Consider the following 22,275-nt stretch of genomic DNA (forward strand, 5'->3'; position numbering starts at 1 on the left):
GCCCTGCTGACAGGGCTTGCTTTGAGCCCAGTAAGACCTGTCCCAACTTTTGATCTCCAGAACTGGAAGACAGTATTTTTGTGGTCTTCTCAACCATCCCATCTGTAGTGATCTGTAACAGCAGCTGTAAGAAACTAATGCAATATGCCATCCACACCCAAGATTCTATTGCTTCATGATATGTTCACGGGTGAGGGGAGGGACCAGTTCCACAGGTAACTGGAAATCAAAGCAGACCAGAGAAAGGATATACCTATGGATGGGGTGAAAACTGAACTTTGGAGTTCTCACATAGAGTGCACTTCTGTGAAATCTATCAGTGTTCTCTCTTTTTTTTCTGTCATTCTCGTTTTTGTTTTGTTTTATTTTAGGAGAATATTATGAGATATTGAACTTTTGGGGGGCATAGCTTTTTAATTTTTGCTTATGCCTATTAAGCAAACAATGACAAATGCTACAACAGCACCCATGATAGGCTTGCCAGAACACTGTTGTGTCAAGACAGGAGTGGGGATGGGCTGTGGCTCCCTGATGTCCATCACACTCTAGGACAAGCATGGACTGCTGTAGGACCAGCTGGGGGAAAGCCCTACACCCTTGAGTAATGGGGCCTGTAACTTCAACATTTGGGAGGCACCAGCCCCTCCCCCATTCTGATTTGGGGCTGGAAACCCACCTCAGCATAACACGGAAGATCCTCAGCCCCCACCTCTCCTGGATCACTGTGGTCTCCACTGGCTGAAAGACCATGACCCCCTCCCCCAGCATGATCGTGGGGTTCAGGTCTCAGGCAAATGGTTGCACGTAGAGGATATGGAGGCCCAGTGACTTGGACTGCCGGGCGGTGAGGTTTGGTTAGATTTAGGATGTATTTTTAAGGAAGATCGAATCATATCATACTGGCTCCCACCTGCTTTCACCAAAAGAAGGCTTATCTCAGGCAATTCCATCTGCTGATACGCATGTCTCTGTCAGACTGAGAAAGAATGATAATATCCTTAAAAGAACAAAACTGCATATCTTCTTAAACATGAGACAAACATGTACATTCTCTTACCCCAGCCTGTAAATCATTATCTAGTCAACTTTGGCCAAAGAGAACTCTGACTTATGTGAACTATCACCTAACAACCAAAGAAAAAGGAGGCTTACTCTGAGTGACACTCGAAAAATAAACTTAAGTAAATCTTGAGATCACTGTCAAAGCTACTTCCACAGGCAGCCACTTGAAACACGGGCTGTGCCGACTGTTTTCACGGTGAGCCTCGAGCCTCCAAATCTCAACTCCTCCCGCCTCCAACACTCCACAACTTTTACTTAATTCCTTTCAGGGGCCTCCTACGAAAGACTGGATGTAGCAGAAGGTATTAATTTAGGGGTTCCCTAACAAAGAGTGACAGTTTGACCAGTTGATACATGGGAACAAGTCTCCAAGGGAACAGGGCACAAATGGGGAAGATAGAGTAGGTAGGCAATGATTAAAGCAAAGACCATTTCCCCTAGAAAGAACCAGAAACTCAGAATAAGAATGGACCTTCAGGGTGGGGGAGGGCTCAGCCTAACCTCCCATGACATTCCGGACACATCAGCCGGCTTTGCTCCAAAATGTCTGGTGGATGGAAACTCCGTGCTTCCCGATATTCAGTACAGTCTGTTAAGACACTTAGAGACAGGCTGTCCAATACTGTAACCGCTGCCACATGTGGCAACCGAGGGCTTGACATGTGACTTGGCTGAAAAGAAATGTGCTGTAAATGGACAACACTCCCCAGCCTCCAAGGAGGTTAAAAATGAGAGTGTATGATAACTCGTTAAGAATTTTTTACATGAATTGCCTACTGAAATGGTAATATTTTGGATGTAGCGGGTCAAATAAATTATATTATTAAAATTAATCTCAACTCTTTCTTGTCACTCTTTTCAAAGTGGCTACTAGAAAAGTTAAAATTACATTGGTGGCTCTCCTTCCATTTCTAGTGGTGAGCCCGGACTAAAATATTTATGCTGCTCTCCCTGTCATGGGCTCAGAGAGTGGACGATGGAACTTTCGGCAGAACTATCTGGTTTGTAGGTAGCAATGATGGAGCTTCAAAGAAAGTGACTTATCCTCTTTGAAAGTTAGACACCCTAAGAAACAAAGCGTTGGATGACCGACCCTTCACAACAGGGAAGGGTCATGGCAGCTGGAAAGTGTGTGGCCAGATCACCTCCTCACACTAGGAGACATCTCAGACACGTGCCCCTCCCAGCAGCCAGACCAAGGGGAGAGCTTCTGTTCTGTGTTCTTCCCATTCCAAAAAGAGTCTGGCACTGATTACACGCTATGATGCTCAACACAAGTTTTGTGTAGGCTCCGGTCAGTGTCAAGACCGCAGATAACTCCTTCTGCGGAGACGCGGCCGCTGTGTTGATGAACCTTCCCGTGGGTCCAAGCACAGGCCTCACCTGCCCCGACCCCTATCAGAACACAAATCAACTCTGAAGGATGAATCTAGAAAGTGAAAAGAAAATAGAAAATCATGCCAGCAGACTGTCGGTGCAACACTGGCCTCAGATATGTCGTGCCCATACATTTTCCCACTGAAGAATTCTGCTCAAGTGTTCATTAGAGCGGCCAGTGAGAATTCACTGACAAGTCAACAATCTGAAAAAAAAGGGAAACAGAACAAGGAGCACATGTTTGCCAACGTAAAAAATTGCACTGAGTTTTAAAGTTGCTTTCAGCCGTTTATATAAATACACGTCTTTCCCTTCTTCTTCTCATTTGGAAGATTAAGAAGCCGCAGGAGAAAACGGAGAAGAGAAAAAGAAGCAAGTGCTTTAAGATAATCTCCTGGCATCCCCGACACCGCGGGCCCGTGTCCGGGAGGACTGATTCCCTGGGCAGAGCGAACCTCGCAGCTCTAACGGGGTGCGGCCGAGGGACAGCAGTGAGCCGTCTCCCACACGAAAGTCGTTTCCATCGTGAAAGCCAGACAACAGCGGCATGCGCACAGCACATCCCAGACAATTCTTCAGCAGTGAAGTGTCCTGTTGCTTTATGTTTTTCCACTTCTCAATGATACTGCCCAGAGACCAAGCTGAGGAATTCTTCCAGCAGCTGTCTGCATTCTGTTTGGAAATATGTTTTTTATATTAGATTTGCCCATCAATTTGCTTCCCAGTGGCATGAAGTTTTTTCTTTTTTTGTTACAAAGGAAATACCAGTTATTTATAGCAACTGAAGGAAATAATGAAGGGGTGCAAGAGCCACTGAGTAACAGGCCACCAAGTAAACAGTTCTATAAACAGTCACTAGCATGAGATGCTCGGGCAGAGCGGGTCCCTAAGCCAGGTCAGGTCATCTGAGGAAATTTCCAGGCTCTCTCTGAGCCTTCCCTGCATGAACAGATTTGCATAAAGAGATCACGCGATGCTGCCACAGGGCAATGCTGGTCACTTTCTGCATCACATTCGGTCTCTATGCGCCGCAGTCTTACCATCCCTCTCACGGCTGTGCCAGGAGCCTTGTCAGATGCAACTTCCCGCCCTTGCTTTCACACATGGGATTTAAACAGAGATTTACCTGATCTCGTTTCTAAAAATACTGTTAACAATTTGAGAGTATTTCCTTTAGTCTACTTTTCTCTTGGTTGTAGAGGGTGGGATGTGGAGCAATGAGAAATGGTAGTGACCTGGCATTTACCTGAACAGTGTGACTCTCAGTAACCGCCACCTTCTCCACTTAGAAACAGACGCTTTGAGTCCTTCTAGGTTGCTAGAAGAGATCTGAATAGATCTCAAACAGAACTAGGGAAGGTGTAGGAATACACATGGTATTTGCATATGGCTGCTTATTTACACATACATATCTTGGGTAGAAAAATCCTCCAAGAAGGGTGAACTGCTGCTCACCAATTATTCTTATCAAACCCTGTAAGGATTTCCCCTAAGTGACTTCACTAACATTTTCCACCAAAGGGTAAAATATTTTCTGGATCCTACCCCAGTTTTCCTTCTTATTATGGTCAAGAAGAATGTAACACGGCCCTCCAAGTTACCCACCCTAATATAATCAAAATATAAAGATACTTTTAAGAAATCTTTGCTTATTTATTACCATATACCTCATTTCCTTCTTTAGCATGGTCCATTTGAACTGCTCGAACCTGACAATTTGAAAATCTTCTCAAGTGCAAAAACAGACATAATACCCATATGTCAACCTTTGGTCCAACCCAAGTCACTTACCAGGCATAATAATATTAGAAAAACCCAACTTCCTCGTTATAGACACTCCATGAGAAAATACTGATGAGTATTCTCTTCTGATTTGCTCAATGTCTCCATGTAATAGCTGTAGGGAAACTGCTAAACCTAAAATAAATGAGAGATACCAGAGTGAAAAATAGAAGGACAGAAATAGCATGAATGGAGATCTGAACTTGCTTCAACAAGCCCACAACTATAATAGCATTGTTTTAAATGAAAGGTTACTATGCAGACAAAATCAAAACAATCTATAGGATTAATTTCTAGAAAACATTTTTCCAACTTGACTATCTGAGCTTTCCCATGTTTAAGGAGGGTCATAGCAACTGGAAAAAACTTAAGCAGAACACTAAGAAGAGGAAGTCTGGTTTCTAGGCCCTACACCCTCTTTTCCAGACCACCCCCACCCCCCGCCCTCCGCCAGATGGAGATGTCCCTGCATGAACACTCATGCCAGCAACTGTCGATGGCTACCTGGCCCTAGAAGACACTGATCTCAAAACAGGAATTTTCATTTCCTTTAACTCTACAAAAACCTATGAATAGTTACTAAATACCATAAAGATAGGCACAAATATAAAGGCATATAATAATTTAAGGATTTTAGGGATATTCACAGAGATTTTTTAAAAACTTAAGTAACGGAGGCACCTCGCTGGGTTAAGTGTCCATTCTTGGTTTTGGCTCAGGTCATGCTCTCAGGGTCATGACAATGAGCCCTGTGCAGCGCTCCACGCTCAGCACGGAGTCTGCATGGGATTTTCTCACTCTCTGTCTCTACCCTTCCTCCTGCTCATGCACACACTCTGCCTCTCAAATAAATAAATCTTAAAAAACTTAAGTAACAAAGGTGATTATAACAAAACCAAGAATATATTAATATTATGTGCATTAGAAACTCATAATGGCATTATTTTCGACTGAGAAAAATTTAGCAGGATACAGGCCACTGTGACAAATAAAAGGGTATTTAGTCGGTAAAGTAGTAAAATTATCTTTTTTAAACCCCAATTATAGTGACATTACTAGAGTGGGATATATAAAAGATGAATGATACATTTTCTCCCCAAATCTCAGGCAAGAACTAGAGAAAGGAAATTAATGCCATCTTTATGACTACGTATATTTCTGAGATGGTACTTCTCTTTCTGCTTTTTAATTCCCTCTTGCTTTTCTTCTATTAGTTTAAACAAGAAAGAAAAAAAAAAAAAAGGAAAGGAAAAAAGTCCCTTACTTACATTAGTGATGGAAAATGAAGCCGATCAAAGCGGACTTATTTTTAAACCTTATAGTCATCATTAAACTGAATTCAATTTTTTTCTAATTTCTTATTTGTTTTTAATTTAAATTTTAGGCAGTTAACATACAGTGCAATATTGGTTTTGGAGTAGAATTCAGTGGTTCATCACTTACATCAACACCCAGTGCTCATCACAAGCGCCCACCTTAATCCCCATCACCCATCCAGCCCATCCCCCACTCACAACCCTCCATCAACCTTCAGTTTGTTCTCTATCATTAAGAGTCTCTTATGGCTTGTTTCCCTCTCTCCTTTTTTCCTTTCTCCCTTCCCATATGTTCATCTGTTTTCTTTCTTAAACTCCACACATGAATGAGATCATGGTATTTGTCTTTATCCGACTGTCTTATTTCACTTAGCATTATACACTCTAACTCCATCCACGTCATTGCAAATGGCAAAATTTCATTCTTTTTGACGGCTGAGGAATACTCATTGTATATAAATATACCACACCTTCTTTATCCATTTATCAGCCAATGGACATTTGGGGTCTTTCCATAGTTTGGGTATTACTGATAATGCTGCTACAAACATCAGGGTGCATGCATCCCTTCGAATCTGTATTTTTGTATCTTTTGAGTAAACATCTACTATGAACTCAATTTTAAAATATATTGGATGGTGGATTCCAGAGGATGATAAATCTGTGCTCCAAAGATTCTCTATGTGTATCATTACTTACCATGTGCAAGTTATCGTTCCCCATTCATAATTTACAGCACTACAATGCTATCGCAAACACGAACTGTAAGAATGACAACAATCACGGTGGAATGAAAACGAGACGCAAAGCTTATTGAGCACACAGCTACATTAAGAGCTTCCTTTTGTTCTCCCCCAACAGTAGGAACAAACAACAGTGTCTTGTTAGTTTGTTTGCTTGGTTTTCGATAAAGTGGTAAAACAGGAAAATTTGTTAAAAAAAAAAAAAAGCATTAGGCTCGGAGAGAAGATGCAGCCTTTCCTGGGGTACAAATCTGACCTAGATGGGGCATACCCAAGGGTCAAGGACCAAAGAAGTGAGGGACAGGACAGGATTGCATCGTTATGTCCTCACACTTTTTGGTGTGTGGGTCCAAGAGAATGTGTCAGAGAGCTGTTATCAGGATAAGACTAAATCCGGCAGGTACTCAGGAACTTTCATTAAATGTTCATTCCATTTTTACTTAGTTATCCTTTATCCCCTCCCTGCCCACATTCCATATGAGTTGGGTTACTGAAGGCAACAGAATGGGGGAGGATCTGTCTCCCGATACCCACAAGGAATGAAAGAGGGGAGTATAAGTGGTCTGGATGCTTTGATGGTGAAACAGTCAGTGCAGCTTTGGGATACTTTCATGTGGCGCTCTTGGTTCCTCTTAAAACCCAGAGGCAGGAGGATGAAAACGAACTAACATGTGTTATAATCCATCTGTCCCAGCAGCTATTTCTTCCTGACTCATGCTCTCCCACTACCCCCCCCCCCATTACTGGTGTTTCTGTTCTCTTCCCACTTCTGTCCTTTTGCCTTCAAAATACTCACCCACACCATCACCATTAACATCACCAGGAGCTGATATTTGTAGAATAGCAGTGTGTGCCAGACATGGTACATAAGAACAGTCCCTCCTGCCGGGAAGAACACTGTTCAAATCTGGGGTACCAGAAACAATGCTTTCAAATAGAGAATCAGATGGATTTCACAAAAATCTTGAGGTCCTGTAATTTTTTTGCAAGTGAAGATCAGTTTACTAGGACTTCTCATCAAAGGATCCGATCAGAGACACCAGTAACATTATGTGGCATGTGTAAAGGAAGAAAAGAACTGAATGGTAATGAAAAGCAAAGACATCGTGCTATTTGGGGTAGGGGCTGGAAGAAGGTAAAGTGACTAGAATTCTGGTTTTGCCCTATTGGAGCCAGAATTTAACCATAAGTGATTTTTTTTTAAACATTAGTTGAATACCTAACAGGATAAAATAATGAGAAAAGAAAAGCATTCAGTCAGAGACAGTGCTTAAGAAAATTCAAAACAGAAAAATAATATGTGTTAGGGAAGGATATATGTAAACACAAAAAGAGAAATACATCAAGGTACTCTAAACAGTACGTGCCATAGAGACTAGAGAACGCAAAAGGATAGAGAGGACCCAATTAGGGGAAAACAGGGAGAAGCTAGCTAGTAGATACGTGCAGGGAATGAGGAAGTGACCGGGCAATCAAACAAAATACTATTGGGGTCAGGGGGAACACTGCATTTAAGAGTTGAACGTTATCCTAAACTTTGGTTAGAAGGTTCGGCAGCTTTCATTCTGGAGGTTTAGAAGATATAGATTAAAGCCCTGGGTGTAATGATTTCATTTGTCTTGCCGAGTGACACCAATTTGGAGGAGAGGGGAAGGTACTGCCATTTTGAGGTGCCTCAATTTCTTCAAACGAAAGAGCTCACAGGTAGTCACGAATTGGAAAGGCCAGTTGAACTGAGGGCTTCACCACAGTTTACTTGGCTCTTCCTAAATCAACTCAATTTCCATTAAAAAAAAAATTAAAAAGAAAAAACCCCCCACAACACCCAACATGCAACATTCAAGAGTGGGTGTACTTACAATAAAACAAAGAAAAAACATGATCTAGTGTGAGTCCACAGGCACTAACCCACAAAGAGCCATTGCAATACTACTTACTTTTCAACCAAGGAAACCCCTGATCCTGTTTTTATTGTGGCCCTTAATTACCATGACAAAAACCAACAGGTTGGGTAAAGAGTCACCAGAACAGCAAGAAATAATGCACTAAGATGAGGAAACTATTCATCACTACAAAGGAGAGACTCATCAAATACTCACCCATTCCAATGATCTGAGATTAGCCCTATCCTTTCAGGAATGGTCATTTATGACACAGGGTATGTTCACAGAGCAGTAGTTTTGTTTCTATTGTCTTCCTTGTCAGCTGACTTCTCTGTCCTCACCTTACCTGCTATCTCTGGGGCTGGGACTTCTAACTAAAATTTTATGTGTTGTATACCTGAAACTAATAAAACATGGTATGTCAAGTCTACTTAAACAAAAAGTCTTTAATTAAATTTAAAAAAGTAAAATTTTATTTGTATACTAGCTTAGTCCTGCCGCAATTCAAACTTCCATTTTGTGTATGGCAGTAACTTCCAGCTTGAGAGAGGGGTAGAAGGTGGGATATAAGGGTATATATGATAGGGTTCTTACTCCCAAGGGAATGATAATCTAACACTGAACATAAGACACACACATGTAAATAAAATGTAAAGCAGAATGGGTTACGAGTATGATAGGAATATTAAACTAAGGAAAAATTAGTGAGGGAATTTGAAAGTTCAAGGAAGATTTTTTGGGAAAAAAACAGGAATTTATGACAACCAATAAGCTGAAGAATTAGGTCAGATTTTTAATTTCACAAAATATATCAGTAATGTTTTACAATCACTTTTTTCCCGGTCCTTAATCTAAGTACCAAAAATGAAACTGCTAAGGGAGAACTGTTCCTCTTATTAAAAGAAGCAATCATTAAACTGAACATTTTTATCTGCCTAGATGTTTAAGAGCCAATTACAATGATTTGATATCTAATTTTAAACAAAGGCATAGACATTAATTAATCTAGAGTCTGTCACAAAATAATGTATTTTTTCACGATGAAGCTCCGCTTACAGAGCGGCAGTACAGGAAAGAAAGGATTCGTATCCGTTAAATCAAACAGGGTTGATTATTTGGTAGCTCCAGTTTCATAGGAATTGAAGTTAACTCACTCCATAAGATGGCTCCTTTTAAATTCATGGAATTCTGCACTTTTACATAAAAAATGCCAAGCACAGCATGATTTATAAGTAGCAGGCAAAATTAATTTTAGACTAGATCAGCCATTTTGCCACCAATGAACCAAATAACATGTAGCTGTGAATGTACAGCAATGCAAAAATATAAAATGACAAATATATTTGATACATGTTGTGATTAAGTGTGCAAGTTAAGAAGTATAACACACAGCTTCACGACCCTGCCAAAAGTTAACTTCCCTGCGCTCTGGTTTCCACAACTGTAAAATCAAGATAATAATGATACCGACTCCATAAAACACCTTGGGTGATATGTAGCACAAAGTATTCAACAGCGTCGGCTGCTATTACTACAACTACCACTGCCCCTACTATTATTACATAATAACAGTGTCTCTGTTCTTAGTCCTCCCTACCATGAATATCAACCAATTACCGTCCATGAAAAAAAGATGTTCAACATGTCCCAAGTGCCATACACAAAGACAATAGTCCTTTCAAAAGGCATGCCCACTTACCACTAGATTAAGCCAAGTTTTGCAAATCTCCTGGATATTTGAACGATGAAGTTCTATGGAGGCTTTGGGGGCAAATCTATCATGAGCAATACTCAATTACTGGAGTTTTGACAAAGACCTAAGTGATGAATACAAGTAGGCAATGTGTACGGACATACGTGAAGCTGGGGAAATTCCTAATTGCACAGGGGAAGCCAGAAAAATCAACAGCACTCATGGAGGCCATAATTAATTACTCTTATTCTAAATGTAACAGGAAGTCACTGGAGAATTTTAAATAAAGGAAACATGATCCAATTTGTGTTTTAAGAGAGTTTTCTTAGGGTTATCTGGCAAATGGGACTGGGAAGATGAAGAGTGGAACTGACGAACACATACTAGAGATATGAAGGCAGGAAATAATGGAGACCATGCTGATATGGTTACAACGAAGATGGGGGAAAAGTGGTAAAAAAGCTACATATTGGCATAGAAGAAGTCACGTCTTTATGTTAGATGTGGGGGAATGAGGGAAAACAAGGAATCACTGAAGACTCCTGAGTGTCGACCTGAGGAACTGTAGAAAATGTGGCTATGTACTGAGTTGAGAAGATTAAGAAAAGAAAGAAGAAGAAACAGCCATCTATACTGCCTTTTATAAATGTGTAATTGACCTTTAGTGGGTTTTTTTTTTTAAGATTTTATTCATTTGTCAGAGGAGGAGAGAGAGAGAGCACAAGCAGGGGGAGTGTCAGGCAGAGGAAGAAGTAGGCTCCCTGCTGAGCAGGGAGTCCGATATGGGACTTGATCCCAGGACCCTGGGACCATGACCCAAGCCGAAGGCAGATGCTTAACCGACTGAGCCACCCACACATCCCTAGTGGTGTTATTTTTCATGAGGGTTTAGATTATGGTCTGGGTCATTTGCTTTCAGCCTAAAGAACTTTAGTATTTCTTGCAAAGCAGATTAGTTAGCAAAAAATTCTTTGTTTTTTATCTTGTCTTAATTTTGCCTAGAATTTTGAAAGATAGTTTTGCTGGATATAAGATTCTTTTTTTTTTTTTTTTTTAAAGATTTTATTTATTTATTCGACAGAGATAGAGACAGCCAGCGAGAGAGGGAACACAAGCAGGGGGAGTGGGAGAGGAAGAAGCAGGCTCATAGCGAGGAGCCTGATGTGGGGCCCGATCCCAGAACGCCAGGATCACGCCCTGAGCCGAAGGCAGACGCTTAACCGCTGTGCCACCCAGGCGCCCCTGGATATAAGATTCTTGATTGACACTTTGGTGGATTTTTGTTTTGTTTTTTAAAACATTCAGTACCTTGATTATGTCATCACTGCCTTCTGACCTCCACTCTATTTTATGAGAAGTCAGGTAGTTATTTCATGGGGGTTCGTTCCCCTGTGTATGATGACTAATTTTTCTCTTGCTGCTTTCAAAAATTCTGTCTTTGGCTTTCAGCATTTTTACTATGATGTGTTTGGGTGTGGATCTCTTCCTGCTTATGATACTTGAAGTCACTGGACTCCTTGGATGTACAGATTCGTGTTTTCCATCAAATTTGGGAAGTTTTCTGCCAGTATGTGTCCAAATATTTTCCCTACTCTTTTCTTTCTCTCCTCTCCTTCTGGTACTCTCATTTTGTATAAATTGGTGCACTTGATGGTATATTTTTCTGAGGTTCTGTTCATTTTTCTTCATTCTTAAAAAAACAAACAAACAAAAAAACCCAAAAAACCCTCTTCCAAAGTCTCCACTTTCAAGAATTCCCACAGACTTAAATTTCTCCCTACTCTGTTTCAAATAAAGTCATTTCCTTTCAGGAAGCCTTCTGTATTTTCTCTCCTTATGAACTGCCTCTATCCCGGGGCCACATCTTTGATCCACTGGAGGTGGGTACAGTGGTCCACTCTTTGGAGTGACACCTCTGCCTCGTGGACATGGAGCAGAACATCCATCATGAGGAGCAGGGGCAGGTGGGAAGGAGCAAGTGGGTTGTGGCACAAGTGTCACCAACTCTCTCTACTCTTATCAAGATTTGGTCTGACTCTTGACTAAGTATCTCTTTATATGCTGTATGTGCTTAGAAAAATGTTCAGATTTTAATGCTTTTTAAATATATGATTTTTACCAGTTACAGCTGTTTCAGTTTGGGGTGCATCTGTGCAGCTCCTCAGGCTGCTCTTCTGTAGTAAAACTCTAAAAACACTATTTTTTTTCTTTTCTTTTTTAAGATTTATTTATTTTAGAGAAAGACAGAGAGAGAGAAAGCAGGGAGAGGGAGAGAATCTTCAAGCAGACTCCCTGCTGAGTGCAGAGCCTGATGTGGGGCTCAATCTCATGATGTGTGAGATCGTGACCTGAGCCAAAACCAAGAGTTGGACACTTAACTGACTGAGCCACCCAGGCACTCCTAAAAACCCTACTTTTTCACAGTATTTGCATACTTTGTGTTTGGGAAGTAGGGGCTAAGGGTAAAACATAATTGCTAGGATTTCTAAACTTACTACATGATGTTAGTACAAAATCACTAACATCATGAGGTAGCAGCAAAACTTGCAAAAGATTCTTTCATAAAATCATCTTCCATAAAATCTACTTATTTCTAAAACATTTAGGACCTCATTATTATCAGAGCAAGAATGTTTACTTCTATTTCCTCCTATGTACTTGATTTATAAAGTCTATCAACAGAGTTTTGTTTTTTTTTTAAAGATTTTATTTATTTATTTGACAGAGAGAGAGACAGCCAGCGAGAGAGGGAACACAAGCAGGGGGAGTGGAAGAGGAAGAAGCAGGCTCCTAGCGGAGGAGCCCGATGTGGAGCTCGATCCCAGGACCCTGGGATCACGCCCTGAGCCGAAGGCAGACGCTTAACGACTGCGCCACCCAGGTGCCCCTATCAACAGAGTTTTGTTTTGGGTACTAGAGTATTATATGTGGAGTCTGTAAGGTAAGATAATTGACTTGTATCTTATTATTATATTATTATTATTTTGAGAGAGAGACAGTATGTGCATAAGTGGGGGAGGGGCAGAGGGACAGAGAGAATCTTAAGCAGGTTTCATATCTAGCACAACACCTGACATGGGGCTTTGATCTCACAACCCTGAGATCATAACCTGAGCTGAAATTAAGAGTTAGACACTCAACCAACTGAGCAAAAGGCATTCCTAAGACAACTGACTTTTAAAATGCACTAAAAGCATTTATCTAATGTGGGTCTAACTCAAAGCCAGAGAACTTTCAGGAGTAGATCCTGGTTGCACCAAGTGGTAAAACGCTGGTGGGATAAGGGAGGTATTTACACAGAGAGGTCAGAGACAGGATCTCATCATCTCTGGAGTGGAGGCAAGAAAGGGCCAAATGCCTAGCAGGAGTGCTGTCAAGTGAGATAGCACTGTTGGAAAATGAGTCAATGAAGCAAAAGTCAGAAGCACTAGGAAGACGCCAGAATGTCAAAATCAGCCAAATTAGATAAAAAACTAAAATGGGAGCTGTGACAGCACTAGAAGCCTACTGAATTGTTCATTATATGATGGACGGACCTAGTTGCTTAAATCCTCTGTCCAGCGGGACCTGATTACCCAAAGGACAGCTGGCCTTTAACACTGTCGCCATCTTGAAAATCTAGACACTATATTATTAATGCTGCCAATGCTCAAATTTGGGGATGTATCTCTACTTTCAGATGCACTTTCAAAGCCAACTTATAGAAGGAAAAAAAAAAAAAGAAAGAAAAGAAAAGAAAAAGATAAAGTAAAAGAAAATCACTCTCCTTTCTTAATAGTCACACCTCTATTTCTGACTTTCAAACAGTATTATTCAGTTTGTGAATGTTCCTATTGCTGTTTCTTTAAATCAACTTAACTCATACGAGGATGTGATTTTGACATCACTGAGGATAATCAAAGGGTCACTTTCCTGAGATCTCTGAATAGGTAACCCTATCGACTGGGATGCCTCTGGTCTATCATGTAAAAGGTACAATAAGTATGCACAAATACTCCTGTAATCATAACTGCTAGTCCACAGATCTGCTATTTCAAAGTTTTGGGAAGACTTTAATGCTTTCTTTATTTTATTTATTTATTTATTTTTAAAGATTTTATTTATTTATGTGACAGAGAGAGAGAGACAGCCAGCGAGAGAGGGAACACAAGCAGGGGGAGTGGGAGGGGAAGAAGCAGGCTCCCAGTGGAGGAGCCTGATGTGGGGCTCGATCTCATAATGCCGGAATCACGCCCTGGGCCGAAGGCAAATGCTTAACAACTGAGCCACCCAGGCTCCCCTAATGCTTTCTTTAAAGACGTGGTTAGCCCAAGGCTAAGAGTTACAGCAACAATAAGACTGAAGGAATACATAATAAGTTATGGAACATCAAACTAAAAGACAGAAGAGACATCTGAAACTATTTACTTTCAGTGAGTCGTAACCAGAAAAGAAATTTACTGACCAGAAATGAGGGATGGAGAGAGGCCCGCTGGCATGGAGCGGAAGCTGTAATTAGAGGAGTAAATGAGACCATTCAGAGGAAATTCACATTTCCTCCTTAACAGAGGAGAAATTTCACCTTAAAATGTCCTTCTTATGATTTTGGATATCAACATTTCAATGGTATACATGAGGATTCTGTCAAGGTTAAAAAGGTGTTTGTTTTTTACCAGTATATAATAATAATCATTATTATTGATTTGTGATTTTTTCAAAACACAAAGCACATAGTGAGCCACTGGCTGAAAACTATTTCTTTTAAATGTACAGAGAACATAACATCTAATTATTTTAATTTATTCAAATACTTGCTTTTATAACCTCCATATTTTTTCTATATAGCAAATCTTCCAAACAGTATTGCTAATGATTATATCTAAATTAGCAAAATATAAGCAATATGGAGAATAAAATCAAGCTCTAATTACTACTTCCCTTAGTTAATAATTTGGGTTTTTTTTTTAATACTGCATGAAGTTTTAAAAATACCTTAAAGCATAGTTTAATACCATATTTTGAACCCTTTTTCCTTCACTGTCATTAAAAGAGAATGGTTTAGATTAAAGGAAACTGAAAAGATACAACTGCATGTGATACAGCCTGGGTTACTTTTGTTATAAAGGACATCGAGAAAACTGTCTAAATATGAGTAAGATCTCTAGATACGAGTGTTACATCAATGTTAATTTCCTGATTCTGATCACTGTGCTTGGTTATGTTGCCATGCCCTGGTGTAAGCAGAGGTAGAGAGGAATCATGCCTGCAATTTGTTCTTAAACAGTTCAGGGGGGAAAATGTATGTGTTGTGTGTGTGATAAATGTATATATATTTGTATATGTGCGTGCGTGTGTGTGTGTGTGTGTGTATTGTATGTATACTGTATACACACATAGAAACGTTCGGAAACACCAGGAGCACTGAAGCAACCTTAAGAATTATACCAATTCAGTAACGCTATAAATGATGACAGAGAAAGAGAGAAAGAGCACGAGCAAGTATGGAGAGGAGGATAAAGCAAATGTAGTAAAATGTTAACCTTTGAGAAATTAGAAATTCTTTGTCCTACTCATGTAACTTTTCTGGAAGTAAATTGAGTTGAAAATTAAAAACTTTAAAAGAATAAAAAAAGAGCATGGTTTAATAGAGAATTTCAAAAGTGAGCAAAAAGGTCACATCCCACATTTCTAGCCAACAGATGGTGCCAATAAGTACCAGCTTCTTTTAACAATATTCGAAAGCAAAGTTTCTAAATGCAATGTTCAAAAATCAGGAGCATTGATACAATCCTCAAGAATTCTAGCACTTCAACAGAACTGAATTAAATGACTGCCTTGCACTATAAGGGTAGGATGTTCAACCCCAAAATGCAATCCAATCATCAAAAGTCTCCTTTCACCTCAGCCGAAAAAAGAACACTGTTCACTTCCTGCACAGAGTCAAACTGTTCTCCTTGAACCCACGGGCTCCTCATCTAGGTAATTCCTTTGAATATTCTGTGGGGATTAAAATGTATGGTTGGTAGGAATGCACCCATGTACACTCATCTTGCTAAGGCAAAAAAGATTGCAGAAATGGACCTGATTAGTCAATATGATTTCTTCTAGCTGTAAACTACATGTGCAAACTACAGGAAATTAGATTTCATAAATACCCAGATAATATGAAAAGATTTTGAAGTTTCTCTCAGGACATACTGAACCACAGCCAATGAATTTTACACAATTTACTTCAAGTCACAGAACTGAATTTGCTTCAGTAAATCACACGGGCTCAGTCTTGGTTCACATTCCTAGCATTCAGTTGCTAATGTCTATTGGAGGTGACATTTATAATAACCATTTGCTCAACAAACCTAAGCCAGGCTCATGTCATGAATATTTTTAGAATTTCAAATTCTTACAATATTACTTTTAGATTTTAAAATTCCCATAGAGCACAGCTTTGGAAATTTCGAATTACTCAACCTAACTATATCTAACCAGAGAGATACGTTAATTCAATTATTATTTTTTTCATCTTTAAAAGTTAAACGGATCACTTGCAATTTTCTCCCAGTTTCTAAACTCAAAGGTAGTGGTTGATGTACCTTTGCAACGTTAAGTTTTTAGTTAGAAGGGGGAGACCCAGTTAACTAGACAAATCCCTTTATCTATTAAACAAGATTACAACTCCAAGAGATAGGAAGACATCGGGGAAACATAAAGGGCCTGTAAATTAGCTGGTAGAATTTGTTTCCAAACCTAATTCAAAGTTATTCTTTTTTTCTTTTTTTAGTATCAGTGATCAAGGAATAGTGGAGGAAAGCAGGAAAAAAACAATACTTTGTTTAATGAACTCAATTCTCTTGAAAACATCCGACTGCACTGCTGCCATTTAATCAACAATCCCATGGTTTGAGGAGAAAACAATGGAAGTCAACAGATCTAACCACTGCAATAGTTTGAACATTAGACACCCCAATTTCCAATTTCAATTCTGTGTACCCTTGCTTCCCCCACTATTTTTTTTTTAAAGATTTTTATTTATTTATTTGACAGAGATAGAGACAGCCAATGAGAGAGGGAACACAGCAGGGGAGTGGGAGAGGAAGAAGCAGACTCCCAGTGGAGGAGCCTGATGTGGGGCTCAGTCCCAGAATGCCGGGATCACGCCCTGAGCCGAAGGCAGGCGCTTAACGACTGAGCCACCCAGGTGACCCCCACTATTTTGTTTTTAAGGATTTTAAGTAACCGCTATACCCAAAGTGGGGCTCGAACTCATGACCCCGAGATCAAGAGTTGCACGCTCTTCTAAGCCAGCCAGGCACCCCGCTTCCCCCACTATTTTTAGGTAAGGCATTAGAGGGCCTCCCTCCCAATAATAAAGCCAAATAGCTCCTGACTATTTCTCTTCTGTTCTTATAACTGCCTTTCTACAAGAAGGAGAATAGATCAAGGTGACACAGAACAACGATCCACCAAGACTGAAGGGTAGAAACTTCAGTGGAAAGACCAGAAGAGTGGAAGGCAGATAGATGGTGGCTTTGGGCAGCTGGCTGGGGTTTAGGCTTAAAAGGAGAAGTATGGAGAGGGGTGGCCATAAGCACAGGAAAACAGGGCTCTGCAGCAGAAACCAAGTATAAAAACAGACGGATGGCTGCCCAGGAATCAAAATATCACAGTAGGCAACAAAATGGAGGATGGATTCTGCCGAAGGTGAAACCTTTCATGCAGGGCTCTACAGTACAATGGCTCCATTCATTTTTTCCAAAGATGCAGCAAGCAGTTTTTCATTTTAGTATGATGGCTGTAAACAGACAAAGGAGCACTTGGGGAATAAGATGGTTTAGATGTCACTTAACGGTAGTCTCACTCAGGATTCCAGCAAGGATAAGCGGTCCATGGGTCAATAAAACTGACAAAGCACATGGAATATGGGGAGCATGTCTAAGCACCTGGACTTCCCCAAGGAAACAGAATGTGCTGCCCTTCCTTCCTGGAATTCATCTATATAATCACAAGGACAACAAATTTAAAAGCCATGGGAAGGGATATTAGCAATCAAATCAGCAGAGACAAGATGGAAGACACAAAGTAGGAAAGCCCGGTTCCATGATCTAACCTATCAATAATCCAACTGTGTCATTCTCAAAGTCTTCATTAAGGAGATCAAATCAGGATCCACTCTGAGAAAATGAAACTGACTTAAGAAAGGGGTAGAATATTCCAGATGATGGCTCCAAAGAGAAACAACAACAATAGCTAACAATGAATTGATACTTACATGTATCAAGTGCTGTGCTACATGCTTTGCGTGCACTTTCTCACCAACAACCCTTAGATAATATTACTATTATCCCAGTAAAACTATCCCATTCAAACTTAGGACATCCTATTTCCACAGGTAAAGCTCTTAGAGGCTATACTGTCTGCGAGATGACTCTCATCTATAAGAGAGAAATGGGCAGTGTGGCTTTACTGGAACCCTAACCTCATAGGATAGAGAATCAGTTATGTTAGGAATCTATCTGGAGGTGTAACATCACACCCATCATTGAGACCTTCACCATGATTCAAGAGGCAGCTGGGAATCACATCAGAGCCTGGACAATGATAGTTTCAAACAATCCAAGAACAGAGGAATTTTGTTCTGCATAAGGCGTAGTGGAAAGAGGAAAGCCTTCGGAGTTAATAAGGAGTTGGAGAAAAAAATCTGCTGAAGCAGGTGAACACATGCTGCTTAGTCAAGACTGCATCTGTGATGGTAGGGAGAGAAGGCAATGCATGGGAAATATCACAAGGTCAGGGTTAGGTTAGTTTTACTTTTGTTTATCCACATAGGAGGTAAATGCAGACAAATGAGGAGTAGTGGGGCTCCTGGGGAGGGGCATGAAAAGAACTGAAAAAAACTTTTTTTTTTCTTAAAGGTTTATATATTTATTTGACAGAGAGAGAGCACGCATGTGTGAGCAAGCACGTAGGGGGGCGGGAGGTCAGGGGGAGAGAAAATCTCAAGGAGACTCTCCACTGAGCAAGGAGCCCGGTGTGGGGCTGGATCTCACGATCATGACCTGAGACGAAATCAAGAGTTGGATGCTTAACTGACTGAGCCACCCAGGTGCCCCTGAAAAAAACCTTTAAATCAAGTCCAGGCCAGCACTCTCTAATAGAAATACAGTTGGAGCTACCAATGAAATTAAAAATTTTCTAGTAGCCAGGCAAAAAAGTAAAAAGAAACAAAGTTAACTTTAGTCATGTATTTTATTTAACCCATTATCTCCACAATCTTGTCTTTCAACATGCAATCAATATGAAAATTATTAGTGGGGTATTATATTTTCTTTAAAGTACCAAGTTTTCGAAATCCACTATATATTTTATAATTACGGCACACATCAATCCCAGAGCTGTCGGCCTCCTATCTAGTGCTCAATAGCCACATGTGGCTAGTGCCCAATGAACTGCACAGCACAGGGTTAAAGGTAATTAATGATAAAAAATAGTCCACGGTACCATGAAAGCCTGAAAGATTTAGAACAAAACTAACCAGGTCTAGAAGTCTACCAACGAATTTGGCAAGATTAGTATTAAATAGTGGTATCTCTGCCATCTTACTAAGGATACATTTAAATTACATCCTTTGGTCCATACACTAGTGCTATTTGAATTCTTTCACAGACAAGTCCACATCCCAGTTTCTAAAATATCACTCCTGGGTGGCTCAGTCGGTTAAGTGTCTGCCTACAGTTCAGGTCATGATCTCAGGGCCCTGGGATCGAGCCCTGCATCGGGCTCCCTGCTCAGCGGGGAGCCTGCTTCTCTCTCTGCCTGCCGCTCCCCATGCTTGTGCTCTCTCTCTCTCAAATAAATAAATAAAATCTTAAATAAAGTATCTTACCACTTCACGTCATATTCTACTACTACCACCTCCTCCCAATTCTTTAGGGACCCTGCCCTCAACTAGCCCAAGGCTCTTGTTTATTTAGTGGTAGCTGCAGGACTTTGTGGGATTAGATGAAACCCAAGTTCCCTCCCCAACTCTTGGAAAAGGGAGGACAAATTGACCTCACCACTCATTACAACCTTAATGCTGCCACATGTGTGACTTGTGGATGCTTAAGGCTCTCACTGAATCAAAAAAGTTTCTGTCTGCAGTTACTTTTTCTTTGTGGGTCAGTTTGGCCTCGTAAGATGGGCACAGGTCCGAAAAGTTTGAGTTTAGACTCTTGTTCTTCTAGATTACCAGGCAGGTTGGACCAGAACATAAATATCTACACTCAACTTCATTTAAAAATTACTCTTAAAAAACAATGCATTCAGTTCAAATAGATTACTTAATTTGAAGGTGTTTTTTTTTTTTATGTCAATGAAACTACACAGCTACATAGTTTATTTTGCTTCAACATGGGCTTGAGGGGGGACAGGGAGCGAAGAACAGTCACCCAGTTTTGTCCACTGACCAAACTCAAAGATGTCACCATATATGCTATATAATGCAATACCTATGAAGTTACCAGGTTAAGAATATGCGCCACATATCACATATAACTTATAATGCTATATATTTCAGTTCCCTTAACAAATGTGCCTACGTTTTTCCATACGTGACACTGCAGTCAACATCATTCATCTTCGTGGCCAATTTCAACACATGAACCCGTATATTTGTTCCCAGTACATAGTGCTGCTCCCAGCTACAGGCAGGGAAACACGTTTTTCTTGGACCTTACTGACCCATTTCCATCCATCAAATCTACTCCACACAACAGTCAGGAACTCAAGCATGTTTGTCATTTGGGTTTTAGTACCTGGTAACAACTTAGAGGCCTCACAACTTGGTATTATTGAACAAATTCAGATACTCTGCCTTGTTTCAAAGCAGAACAGAAGACATTTTTTAAAGAGAGTTCTAGCTACAAGCCTATCATAGCACAGGGAGTTGTACCAGATCGTTCGCTGCACATTTTTAAGTTACGAAGTGAACGCAGAGAAAAACAAAGGGCAGTTCATCCCCTTCTTACACAGATGCATTTAAAAAAGGGCCTGAAATGAAAAGTGGAGGGAGAGTTGGCCAGCCCCACACACTCACCTGCATTGGAGCCCGTCAAATTGTAACGTGCATTCAGTTTCTTGATGATATTTTCATGGATTTGGTACCACTCGCTCTCTGTGTTACACCTATGAAGACATCAACACTCTGTTAAGCTTTGTAAGGGATGAGATCAAACAATGACCTTAATAGCACACCTGCTCTTTCTGGAATAACCACCATACTGCACTTCCTTAAGTTTCCTTGGGAACTCCCCAGAATTGGTCAGGCTAAGCATAATAATCCCACGATGAGCAGGACGCCCATATCTGGTAAATGCATGACCACCTATCTCATGCCAGGAGCGGCTGTGATCAACTCGCAATTCATGAGAGTCCCCCTCACCTCAAAATCTCAGAGAACAATGCATACAGTGGAAGGCAGTACAGACTGAAAGTCCTACTCCCTGGATTTGAACCCTATTAACTGAGTTACATTCTTCGGGCAAGTTATTTATGCTCCCTGCGCCTTGATTTCTTCACCTGTGAAAAGGGGGGTAATAGACTGCAATTAAATAAGCTTGGGCTTAGGATAATGCCTGGCATATACTCAATGCGCCACGAAAGTTAGTTCTTATTAGTGGGTCTCTACCTACTATAACATGACCAAGTCTGGTTAGCATCAAAATGCAACAAAACAAGCAAAATGTAACTGATGTTAACACAACTTGCAAGGGGGTCATTAAATTACCCTCCCACTGAAGGGTAATCAAAGTTCCCCAGCTTTCTCTCTTCTAGGCCTAAAAGGCATCTTCCCATCTTCTTACTCGCATAGCCTTGTTCCTTTAGCTTGTGTCACTTGCTAGCTCACGTCACCTTTGTTCACATGCTGTAGTTCACCTAGGAAACTTTGAAGGTGTTTAAGGAATGGACCTAGGACCTGCTGATATGTGTTCCCCCTCAGGCCTTTGAACACTGTGGGTACTTAAAAAGCATGTGATGAGTTAATGAATGGATGGATGTCCCTTTGTCTGGCAACTCCTGATGGCTCCTAAATATTGAGGTTGGTCATCCTTCCTTCCTGCCATGACTGCCCTGGTTAGGCAGGAGGGGGAGGGGGGCTGCCTCCCTAATTGGAGTATGTTTTTAAATCACTAATTTTTTATTAGCCGCAAATGCTCCCTTTCATGGGTACTGAATATCAAGATTCTACACACTATCAATCAAAATGTTCCACAGTAGGTTCCTTTTCCTTGTGATCTTATCCAGAGCGGATGGTTCACGATTTGATTACATATTTATTTCATCACCATATGCTTTTCCAGGATGTACACGATGGAGGTCATTTTCAAGCCACTTAACAGTAGGGTACCAGAGAGAGCACTGAATCTTAGAAGGCGGGGAAATTAAGATGAAATGAAACCCTCCCA

At 40.6% G+C, this 22,275-nt stretch overlaps 1 protein-coding gene across 3 annotated transcripts in view; it reads right to left on the reverse strand.

Annotated features, from left to right (window-relative positions):
* DOCK4 (dedicator of cytokinesis 4) overlaps positions 1–22,275 on the reverse strand; it is a 409,136-nt gene that overhangs the window by 156,606 nt on the left and 230,255 nt on the right. For all 3 annotated transcript variants that reach the window (XM_026509569.4, XM_044387653.3, XM_026509577.4), the window contains exons 12-13: positions 20,907–20,995; positions 4,231–4,356 (exon numbers count right to left, since the gene is read on the reverse strand). In XM_026509569.4, the coding sequence (XP_026365354.3) occupies positions 4,231–4,356; positions 20,907–20,995 (215 nt within the window). The remainder of the gene's footprint in view (positions 1–4,230; positions 4,357–20,906; positions 20,996–22,275) is intronic.

Source organism: Ursus arctos, unplaced genomic scaffold (genome assembly GCF_023065955.2).
Source record: "Ursus arctos isolate Adak ecotype North America unplaced genomic scaffold, UrsArc2.0 scaffold_3, whole genome shotgun sequence".
In the NCBI taxonomy this organism is placed as follows: domain Eukaryota; kingdom Metazoa; phylum Chordata; class Mammalia; order Carnivora; family Ursidae; genus Ursus; species Ursus arctos.